This window comes from Watersipora subatra, chromosome 7 (genome assembly GCF_963576615.1).
Source record: "Watersipora subatra chromosome 7, tzWatSuba1.1, whole genome shotgun sequence".
Classification (NCBI taxonomy): Eukaryota; Metazoa; Bryozoa; class Gymnolaemata; order Cheilostomatida; family Watersiporidae; genus Watersipora; species Watersipora subatra.
The window spans coordinates 50,251,353-50,263,782 of NC_088714.1; the positions used below are offsets into that span (position 1 = coordinate 50,251,353).

Here is a 12,430-nt window from a genome sequence, read left to right on the forward strand (position 1 = left end):
ATACATACTCATGCTACAGACAGTACTGTTTCGGCTATTTAAGCCTCATCAGTGCAGCTCAGAGCTTAGGCAAGGAACACAAATCCCATTACTAATGAATGTTGACTTCCTGCCATGATACAACTAGGTTGCCTCACAGACTTTAAGAAAGTCGATGTGGTGGCACCAGAGTGCTCAAATCACAAAAGCGATGAGCTTTTCACAAAGGCTAATAGTGCCGCACCTCTCACAGACTGCTCAACCAAACCGAAGTGAGGGAGCATATACTCATGCTACAGACAGTACTGTTTCGGCTATTGAAGCCTCATCAGTGCAGCTCAGAGCTTAGGCAAGGGAAACAAATCCCATTACCAATGAGAGTTGACTTCCTGCCATGATACAACTAGGTTGCCTCACATACTTTAAGAAAGTCAATGTGCTGGCACCAGAGTGCTCAAATCACAAAAGTGATGAGCTTTGCACAAAGGCTAATAGTGCCGCACCTCTCACAGACTGCTCAACCAAACCGAAGTGAGGGAGCATATACTCATGCTACAGACAGTACTGTCTCAGCTATTGAAGCCTCATCAGTGCAGCTCAGAGCTTAGGCAAGGGAAACAAATCCCATTACCAATGTGAGTTGACTTCCTGCCATGATACAACTAGGTTGCCTCACAGACTGTAAGAAAGTCAATGTGCTGGCACCAGAGTGCTCAAATCACAAAAGTGATGAGCCTTGCACAAAGGCTAATAGTGCCTTTGTGCAAAGCTCAAATTTATATAAATTATTACAAATATTAAATATATACATTTATATATATAAATATATATATTTATATAAAAATATATATAAATTTATATATAAATATATATATATTTATATATAAATATATATACATATATTTATATATATCTATACATATATATTTATATATATATATTTGCTGCTAATAAAGTAGCACTGCATGAGGTCCGTGTTATCAGTCCGAGTCCATTTCATCCGTTTTGAACCAGTAGCCCATTTTTCACTGCCTTGTCCTGGTTCAGCTACAGGCAGCGCGGACCTTGTTTGACCGGGCGACGTCCGAGCCGGCTTGGCTTTGGTTATTGCACTCATCATAGAGGTTGTAGGCGTTATACAAGCAAAGGTCTTGTCTAAGGACCACCAGAAAAGTGCAGTTGTTGGGGTTTGAACCGAGGACCTAATGATCACGGTCCCGATACATTACCAACATATTCGCTGCAACGCAAACACTGAGCGGCATAATCATGTCGCAGGTGTTGTGTATAGAAGTCTATGTGATGAGTATGGCCTTAATAAACCACAACACTGGTGGGAAGCTCCTGGTAAGGTCAATGAAAATGACCGCGCTAAGATCCTCTGAGACTTCTACATCCGAACTGACAAGCATGTCCTAGCAAGCCAACCAGATATAGTGGTGGTAGACAAGGAGAACAAGAGGGCTAGTATAATAGATATAGCAGTACCCAATGACTACAATATAGCCAGCAAAGAAAAAAAATGTAGAGAAATATCTCCCTTTTGGAGAAGAGATTGAAAAATGCTGGAATGTAAGAACAACTGTAATCCCAGTAGTCATTGGGGCACTGGGCGAAATAACACCGGCGCATAAAATGTGGCTTGCCCAAATACCAACAACAATCAACTCAGGTGAGCTGCAAAAAAGTGCGCTATTGGGAACAGCTAAGATCTTGAGGCGAGTGCTCAAACCCTAGGTCTCTGGTAGGAGACCCGAGTTAGAGCAGAATTTACCATCCATACGGGGTATCCGGGGTGAGGAAACAATTCAATTTTTTATATTCGCTGCTAACATCGCTACAATCCTTACATCGAGTTTAAAATTGATGAAATATGAGAAACACTAACGATATTATAAAGCGTGCCTTGACGCATACTTCTAGCTATTTGCTGTATGTGTGCATGTGTGCATGTGTGCATGTGTGTATGTGTATATGTATGTGTATATGTATATGTATATGTATATGTATGTGTATATATATGTGTATATATATATATCTATATATATATATATATATATGTAGTTACCAGCAAAATTCTCGGCATTGCATTGGTATTAACAACCAGCTTATCAAAATTGACAGGTAATGTAATTTTTTGCCGCTTGCCATATGCTTGGCACATTGCCCCTGGCTAATTTGAGTAAGCTACTACTTTTCAATACTTACCAATAAGAGCTATGAAAGCATTGCATGACATTGCGCCGTGCAGAGCATTATGCGTGTTTTCACCCACATAGCGAAATGTATTGCCCAAAGGAATCCATCAATTTTGCGTAGCTTAATTCGTAAGACATTTCTCTGGTGAATGAGAGGTTCTGAGATCAAATTCAGCATGAAGTGAATATTTAATGACTGAATTTTCTTAGCTATAGCTGGACAAAATCGAACATGAACTTTGAGATTCATATTTATATATATATAGATATATATATATAGATATAAATCTATATATATTTATATACATATATACACATATATAAATACATATACATGTATATTTAAATTTATATATATTTATAGGCATTTAATACATATAATATTATATATGCAATATAAATAAAGTATATGAATTATATATATATATATATATATAGATATATAATATGAATATATAAACTTCAATTTGCGGTCTATAATTTATTTTTATATATTAATATTTTACATATGTTGCCACAAGAGAAAGGCAAAAAAGAGTATTGCCTCACAGTGTCATAAATGCAAAAAAGAAAATTTTATACAATAATGACTTCAAACTACCGACTCTTTTTACAAAGGATCAAAAGACAACAATACAATTGTTGAGTGCATCATACAATAAAGGGCAAAATAGAATAATCGTTTCGTGGTAATTGCATTTTACAGGACATCTACATGGGGAAAATAAAATGTCCCACGGAATACTTCCAACACTGTTTTAAAGAAGATTCCTCTATAAAGAATGGTTATTTTGCATGTGGTCCAGGTTGGTGTACCGCACTAGTTACTACTGTAAATTTGCTCTTTTCATATTACCGTAAACTGATGTAAACCAAAAAACTCGACTCATTTGGATCTGAGTGCTGTAAAATTGTTTAGATTTAAACCTCAGCAAACATTGTCAATGTTAGTGGAGACATTCTTTTGTTTTTAAGATTAAATCAGTCAACACTTTATTTGGTTGTATATTGGACACACTCAGATTAGATTATTAATATGCATTTAATAGGTTATTCGGTCTGAAATTTTGGAAAATGAAATTTTATAAACCATGCCTTGACACACACTTTTAGCTATTTGCTGTGTTTGTAGGAAACTTGGTCATGAGCAAGAAGATTGAGGTGAATGCTACACACATAACATTAGTTTCCCCTATGCAGTACCTTGGTTATATGGCAATGAATACCACCAAGTACTTTGCTCTTCTGCGAAATCCTACTGATAGGTAAGCAAATAATCTCAATGTATTTTGTGAAGAGACTACAATTGGCTAATCTAATTCTGGTTGAAGGCAAACAATTAACCAGGAATGCTTCTCATTGTTTGTTGAAAATGGCAAAGTCATGTTACTTCTAGTTTGCCTTGACCATTTTACGTTGTGAATTGGAATATATATTATATTGCGTTTATTGATGCATGTCCAACAGTGTTTTAAGATAAATTGGAACGGTCAACGCCGAAAAAAAGCAAACATATATAACATAGAAACTGATTTAGGTTACGATTGCCTCACTTGTTCATCTATTTATAAATCTCTATGTTTGTCTGTCATTCGTTTGTCCAGCTATAGCAATGGTCTTAGAAACAAAAAAATCGTCTTAGCAAAAAATTTGAACTCGCCAAATTAAATTTGGAAGTCTCTCAACAAGCACGCATAATCCCAAAACTAAGCCGTTCTTATCATTCCATCACTCTTACCATATACTGTATACCCTTTTTGTGACTGCCTACACCAAGTGTACACTGTTTATTGTTAATATTACTGTTTGCAATTCTTATTTTAAAAAAGTTTTTTAAAGCTAATTTTTTATTATTGTTTTTTTTAATTGTTGTTTTTAGATGTGCTGTTGCAATTTGAAATGTGCCGTTACACTTATCTTTCTGGTTTTGTGAATCTGTAGATTCTGAATGCTTTTGAATTTTGCATTGTGGAATTGCCTCTACACTCTCTATCTCTCTGTTTAGTCAGACAAAGTGTCAGACAAGGAAAATCCGATTTATCATTTTTAAAATTGTATTAGTATTGAGAGGTACCAGTATCATCCATCAAAATTATGATTACAGTCATACCTCGACATACGAGCTTAATGCATTCTGGGACTGACGTCGTATGCTACTTTACTTACATCTTAAGGCGGTATTTCCTATATAAATATCTAAGTACAAATTAATCGTTAGCTTACCATGAAAAAACACCTAAACACGATATCAGTATTACAGTAGAAAAACTTGTTTTTAATTGTTGTAATTGAGTTCATGCGCTTAAAAATAAGAAATACCCATTTAGTGGTTATGATCTGCAATAAAATGTTACACCACTCTATACACTCCTTTATGGAGTTTTTACTTTTGAGACAGACAGTGTGGATATCAGAGACTTGGGAGCAACGCATTCAGTAATATAAACAATTGGTATCCTTTGTAATAGAAACTGCCAATTAAACTTGAATGACTTTAGCTTACTAAACACACACTTGAAGCTAAGTTTTAATTTTTTACTAAACTTACTCAAGTTTTTTTTATCTTATTTTAAATCTCTGTTTCCATTTAGTTGCGTTTTACCTTACGTTCACTATAGCCAGTAGCCAACCTTTTAAAAACTTTTGTCTAACTGATTCGAAGAAAAAGACCGAGTGATGTTGTTTTCAAAAGAGGCCTTTCGGCATACTTTGCCATATTGTGTCGTAGCCATGGAGAACTGTCTGGTATGCTCATATCTCAACTATTACTTGTATCTCGAAGAAGAAACTTGCTGGAAACTCAGCTCGCATCCTGAGTTTTTCGTATGTTGAGACACTCGTATGTAGAGGTATGACTGTACAACAGGCTTCTGCTTCAACAGTAACTCTTTTTAGACACGGTCTTCTATGTATTCATTGTTTGTTTTCTCTTAATTTATTTGAATCGCACAAAAATATTTTCTCTTAAATATGAAGTTTAAACGTTAGAATGGTAAATGTTGTATATGTTCAATAGGAATAAGTTTTTAGCGCGAAGACTTTTCTATTAGCCGTTAACCAGAACTTTAAATACAACGGGCTTCTGTTGCCACAGTAACCCTTTTGCATGCACTTCTATGTACTCATTGTTTATTTTTTCTTTTAATTTATTTGAACTGCAGAAAAACACTTTTCCCGGGATGTGAAGTTCAAAACCTGAAACGGTAATTATTGTATATGGTAAATAAAAAACCAGTTAGCGTCTAGTAAAGTAATATTTTTTAAATTGTAAGGTTTCCCTTTACTTTAGCTTCATTATACAATAGCAAATGTGGGGAGTGTTTAAGAGGCATACTTAAAGGTGTGACAATCACTTTGCACTTTAACTCTTCACAAAACGTAACAGGAAACAGCGAACTGCCGAGACTGGTATCACAATGAAGCTCGTTTAGAGATCTCATTAGACAAGAGTATGAGAGATTTATGTTTTTGATATAGATTTTTTTCTGAATGTTTTTAATTAGTATATTTTAAAAGCTAAGCCAAGAAGTAGTAAAGTAATGCTGCATGCTACTAGATGGGTTGATTTCATATAAAAATAAATGAAGTCTCGAGTAGCAGACAGGTTGCTTTACACCAACTGTTTTTAGCCTGCATTGCCGCTGATGGCACAAACTGCAAGTTTCTCACATCAATTATTCTTTGCTCGAACTTCCGTCATTCTCTCACGATAATCTCTGTAAACAATTTGCCTAATTTCATGGTTCCTACGGTATCCATGTCAAGGTAACGCCGCTGTTTTTCTTTATTGTCCGGTTCTTGTCTGGTGAGCTTATGTAACTTAAAATTTTTTTTCACATCCAGGAATGCTTATACAAAAACGAAGGTTTGTATTTCTGCTACAAAATGGCATCTAGTGAGTTTTGCTTTTCAGATAGCATGATTGTGGAAAGATCTCATTGGGCAAGAGTATGAGAGAGATTTATTAATTTTAGTTCTGTTCTCTTTCTACTTATTCTTTTTTATTTTCTTTTGTTCTTTATATTTTATTTTTATTTTTTAGACGTACTATTTATACTTTCATTCTGTAAGGTTGTGAACCACAAAGTAAGCAGATGTTAGTGTACTACATATTTTAAATGGGAGTTTATGACTTTCTCTTCTTTCTAAGATGATAAAATTACAATTTCTGACTACTAAAGCTTTCAAATTCTGATTTGCCTTCCCTATGATGAGCTTGCTTCTAATGAACATTTATACGCTTTCATATACGCTGTATATCTATTACATACAGCATGCATGATACATAAGTTGTATCATATATGCATCATAGATGATAGATAAGCTGTCTTTCTGGCAGAGCCTTACCATAACTGTTACTATTACCCTTATGTTACAGATACATACTGTCTGGAACCGATAATGTCATACTCATTTACTTTTGTGTTCCAGAGCTATATCTTATCTATTCCACTGGCACCGAGAGAAATTAATATATACAAACATGGCTCATAAAGAGTTCACAGCTGAGTTTGTTGACAGAGTCATAAGAGACTGTCTCACTAAACTAAAGAAATGTATCACTGATCATGATGTGACCTACTGCTCATATCTTACTGATGGCATAGACGGAGATATGAATGTAAGGTTTTGAATAATTCTCACGTTTTTATTGCATGGTTGCTTAGTTAACGATTTGTGGCGTATCTACTTTCTACACTAGCAAAAAGTGGTTCGAAAAAAGGCAAGTAATCTATACCAATAAATAAGCAGTATATAATATTTGATATTAGCTTTCATATTATTCACAAAGCGTTTATGATTTGTGAAGTACCCTGTCAGTATGATTAGTTACCAGTACCCTGTCAGTATGATTAGTCACCAGTACCCGGTCAGTCTGATTAGTTACCAGTACCTTTTCAGTATGATTAGTTACCAGTGCCCTGTCAGTAGGTGTCAGGGTGGCCTGGTGGTGTTGTCTTTGACTGTCACACATGTGGTTGGTGGTTCCAGTCCTGCTTAATGCAAATCTGACAAAAAGTTCTCAGCAAGCTTTCAAAAATAAATTGCTTAGTCTTTCGGATCTAGACCATAACTCGGAGGCCTCGTGCTCTACGCTGACAACGCGGGCTTACTAAATATGTGTCTTTTGCACATTGGGCAAATAAAATGATTGACTACCTGGCTCTGTCAGTCTGGACAGGATGCAAAGGCATCCGTTCAGGTTAATCTGATAGTTCCGGAAATGGTAGATATTGAGAACTGGGTCAACTCTTTTATACCATACCGCTCGATTCAAGCATGCATCCGTAAAATGCAAGTCACATTCGATTTTCGACAGACAGCAAGCCACCCTGTCAATATGCTTAGTTACCAGTAGCCTACCCTGTCAGCCTGGTATGCTATGAGAATATGGCAGATGAGTCAACAATACACAAAGAACAAGCATTTGCACAAATGTTCTGTAATAAGGACATCATCGTTTTGTCCATATGCCTGAAGCCATGCTTAAATGTTGGGGAAAAACATTGGTTTTGCAGCCAAGTCTGCAAGCATCTGCGCCAATTTACCATTTTTCTATACATATTTAGGAATAAGTGTGCGTATAGGTACTACACATGGTGACCTCTTATAGTGCACCAGATTTCTAAGGTACTAGTAATTTTAAAACAAGTGAAGGTAAAAGAATTGTGCTGGTAAAAGGCGGCCAACCATTTTGTTACAGGTTAGATCCCCAAATAATGTAATCCCTTTTCCAAACCTGTAAACGTGACTTCAGATGCACGAACATACAAATGTCAAGGTGGTTTCAGATACATGGCTTTTTATAGTAAAAATTAACTAAATGCTTGGCATTGCATGAGGAATAAAATCATTACTCAATAAACTTGAGTAATTTAAGCAAGTAACTTAACCTAGTCTAAATATTAACCATAATACGAGCCATGAGCTTGACGCTACATTTAACGACTGACCTATAGCAGTTAGATAGCCACAGTAGTCATTTTTTTCAGGCTGATAGTAGTTTCACAAGTATTTCACAGTATGATGAGAACAATGTAATGTAGTGGTTAGCTCGCCTGTCTGCAGAACTGGTGGTTTCGAGTTCAATACCAGTGCCTTTTAACCTTTTTAAAATTTTAAAATGATTTTAAACCTTTTTAAAATCATTGCCGGAGCTTTGAGTTACATGTAAGTCCAGTGCCAATTTATCAGACTTCTTTACAAAAGTATTCAAGCTTGGCCAAGTTGTTTAAAATTTGGCGTGGCATCGTCCTTGCAAAAATCTCTCCTGCAGTTCTTTACGTCGAAAAAACTCAGGCTTTACCACAAATTTTTGTTGACCAAAGACCTCTAAATCGATGAATAATCATGAAAACCTCTGGATGCAGCAATATATTTATAGCTTAGCATGATCGACATAAATTTCCCAGCTAAATGGAAACCTAAACGCGTGGTATACGCATGTTAAGGTTTTACTATAGTGCTTTAATTGAAAATTTAAAAACGTGTCCATAAAACTCAGCTATTCTCAAAGTCATGTTTAAAATCTATTAGCCCATACTCTGCTTTTATGAATGAAAAATTGAGCATACAATTTCTGAATAATCCTGTTCTCAATTCGAGCGGTTTTGATATAGCTGCATAGCGTCATAGCTATATATTTACGATGCTATACAGCTACCACGCTACATAGTGCCATAGCATTTTTTAGTTGAATTTTTCCATACATTTAAAAATTACGTAGAAATCTGGTATATTTGGTTGAAATTACACCAGATCCTTAATTAAACTCAATCTGTACTATTACCTACTGCTACGGTTAGTACACTAATACTTGGTTTTTACAGTTATCCTTTAATGTTTTTGTAATTTTTCATGCCCATGACAACTTTGCGGATCAATAGCCACTATTAGTTTAAAAAAAAAACAAACATGTTTCTATTTTAGGCACTGTTGGTGCACAGTTTATATGTTGTGTATATTCAAGAAGCCTTCAGATTTATACCTACAGACCAGTTCTTATTCGTCACTACTGAAGAGTACAGCAAGAAAACAGTGAGTCTGAATATCTTGCTAATGATATATTTTATTATTATAACTGCATATATGATGGTTTGTTACAAGTTATGACTTTTGAGGGGCTTTGTAGATTCAGTAACATACATGTACTTAATTTTAGTTTTCTTACCAAGATATAATTATATACTGGGTGAAACTGAATATTTGACAAGGACGGGGATAAATCCGTTGTTACTTTTGAACCACAAGATCTCTAAAATGGTTTAATACCAAATTAATCAGACAAATAATAAAGATCACCCGACTTCCATATATCTAAAATTTGTAGCTCTAATGCATCTGACACGGCTTGTCATCGCTAAGAAGCAAATGCGACAAAATAATTTTGCAAAGCGAAGTTGCGCTCAGAATGGGTTGCAAGCATATTTTCTATTGACTCAACACATGCAGATAGTTGTTCTCTTTTGCCGAAGTACAAATATACGACAGGGTAATTGATTATCTACTAACCAATCAGAAATGGCTTGTTTGAAGTCTAATAAAGCCGCATCACGTGGCTCTTGGCCACACAAAATTGCTGTGCTGAGCCATATCAGTTAAAGAGTTAATCATAAGAAAAAACAGTGAATGTCTCACAAAATAATCTCCCCAGCATAGCATCTTTCCAGCATAATAATCCTTACTCTCTCTATGGCTAATAATATGGACTAGCCTGGACATTTCCACGCATTTTGCATACAACCGTGAGAATATCTCTTGCAGGGCCTTTAGGTTAGACAGAGCGCAGTGGTTAGATTATTTATCGACTGTTTGACCTAGAGCACAGACTGTACAAACTTCGGTAGTTATGCTGTAGCAAGTTGAGCACTCGATTAGATCTACGAACAATTATACATCCCTTAAACTATAACCTTTAATCCTCTAACTCACTTATACAATATTCTCTGAGCTTATAGAAATTTAAAAACTTATCTCTTTAGAAGATTTTGTTCGAATGTATCGTCATTTTTTCATCATTTACAATTGCTTTTGAGGTTTGAAATGACCTGACTGTTAGATTGTTTCAAGATTTAAATTACAAAACTTGATCGCGGTTAAAAGCTCTAAGTCAAATGAAAGTGCTATTAAGTTGCTATAATTTCACTTCGGGAAAAAGAGGCCAACAAAATAATAACCTGTAACATGGCAACTAGAACGTAATAGCCAATATCAATAAAGAGAGAGAGAGACCGAGACCGAGACCATTGAGAAATACCGTCATCAGTTTGTCATGTGATTTTTTTTAGCGCTTTACCCGCGATCGAGTATTGTCAATTTTAATGTTGGAAAATTCTGGATGTTAGATGTACTCAAACACTAAAAACAATCGTGATAGATATAATAATACCGATTCATTCTGATAAAACTAGGTAAAGTTTCGTGGGTATGTTCATCTATATTAATTTTTCTAAGTCCGTGTGTCCATGTGTCAGAAATCCGGCTATAGATCTTAAAATCTTGAAAGAAATATTCCACACCAAAGAGGATTTGATCTTGGACCAAGCCCTTCACAAGTCTTATGCCTAGCCCACTGGACTATGGAAGTCAAACTGCTATCCAGCCAATATAAGGCATTATATCAGAGCAATGTCTAACTGCTTTAGGCTGCTAACGAGTGACGCGGGTCATAGCATAACGTCACGAGAAGCTGTTCGCTCACATTATTAAACTGCCTAATAGCAAAACTCTCAGTACTTCTCATTGTTTATAAGACGAAAATTTTTCTCATGATATGTAGTTTGAAAGTTAGAATGGCAAATGTTGTAATACGTTAAATACAAATCAATTTTCTGTCCAAATACTCTTCTATTACGCGGGCAACGCTGGATAGCACAGCTAGTATCTTCAAAGATAGCATCAAAAACCAATGTTTTTAAACAAAGCTTTGATAAGCTTGATTCAGTAAGCAATGCATAAATATTTTTGCGCTTTTAAGCATATGTCGCGCTAAAAGAATGTCCTGGTTTTATGACTGACCAACCATAACTGCCAGACTAATCTAAAACCAATTAAGAAAATAAGTTTTGCTAAATTCAAATGCATTTTTAACTGCTGTGCAACACTTTTGTAAGATAGTTTTGTTGATGAGGGAAATTGACAAATCACCTCGAAGTAAATAGAAATAGGAATTAAACAAAGCGACATTTTTTATGAAGCCTCTGCTAATTTGAATGTTTGGCATCTTTATTGTCTTTAATCTGTTTCAAATAATTAAAATTACTGTGTAGATATTTTGGTAAAGTTAAATTTGTCTAATACTGATTGCATTTTATTTATATAGGCAAATGTCACGAAGACAATAACGGAAGGATTTTTTGAGCTGCCAGACCAACTAGTGAAGTTACCGGCAGCAGAGAAGAAAATAGTAAATGCTGGTATTAAAAACCCAGTGTTACCATCTACTCAACAACTGTTAGATGATTTCTATGAACCGTATAATCAGCAGCTAGCACAGTTATTAGGTGATGAAAAATGGCTGTTTTCTGTTACACGAACCTAACCATATGCTGAGAATGTTTTAGACAAAGTTGTATTGAATCTTTTCAACATTTATAAGAATTTCTAGGTTTTTTGAAATGATTTGTCCATCAATGTTTCTTATGTTAGTAATAAAATTTGCAGTTATAAAAAATAAAAGAATATGTGTGTTATTATTGCTAATACTAATGAGCAATAATACTTACTTTTAGTGAGAGTAATAACCAATCATACTTACTCTTAGTGAGAGTAAAAACCAATCATACTTACTCTTAGTGGCAACCTATAATACTGACTCTTAGTGACAGTAGCAAACATTAAGCTCTCTCAAATTTTTTGGTTTTTCTTAATCAATTCTGCCTTCCATTTTAACAAGCTTTTACTGCATTGTTAGCTGGAAATTATCTTACTCCAGCCAGGTCTCATTTTTTTGCAATACTAAGTTATTCCATAAATCTCAATATGCATTTTGATGACCTCGTTAGCACCTTTACTCGTATTTCTACTCATTAAAAATGTGCCGTGTTACTTTCAGTGAACGCCTTTGCTTCTAAGTATATGTTAGCTTTTTGTCACTGATGTAATTTTCCATCGCTTATTTAATTGTGACCTAACAATTATTTCATACAATTTTTAATCATGTTGTATAAAATATCTGTAATGATAATTATTGTTAGCAAGATTTGAATTGCATCGGATAGGAAAATACATAATCACACCATTTAAATCATAAT

The 12,430-nt window shown here is 34.9% G+C and overlaps 1 protein-coding gene across 3 annotated transcripts in view; it reads left to right on the top strand.

Annotated features, from left to right (window-relative positions):
* The window catches only part of LOC137399946 (uncharacterized), a 34,922-nt gene extending 22,966 nt beyond the window's left edge, over nucleotides 1-11,956 (top strand). For all 3 annotated transcript variants that reach the window (XM_068086215.1, XM_068086214.1, XM_068086213.1), the window contains 5 exons: nucleotides 2,884-2,983; nucleotides 3,310-3,442; nucleotides 6,609-6,798; nucleotides 9,108-9,215; nucleotides 11,500-11,956. In XM_068086215.1, coding sequence (XP_067942316.1) covers nucleotides 2,884-2,983; nucleotides 3,310-3,442; nucleotides 6,609-6,798; nucleotides 9,108-9,215; nucleotides 11,500-11,718 — 750 coding nt within the window. In that variant the 3' untranslated portion in view covers nucleotides 11,719-11,956. The remainder of the gene's footprint in view (nucleotides 1-2,883; nucleotides 2,984-3,309; nucleotides 3,443-6,608; nucleotides 6,799-9,107; nucleotides 9,216-11,499) is intronic.
* Nucleotides 11,957-12,430: the final 474 nt, after the last annotated feature.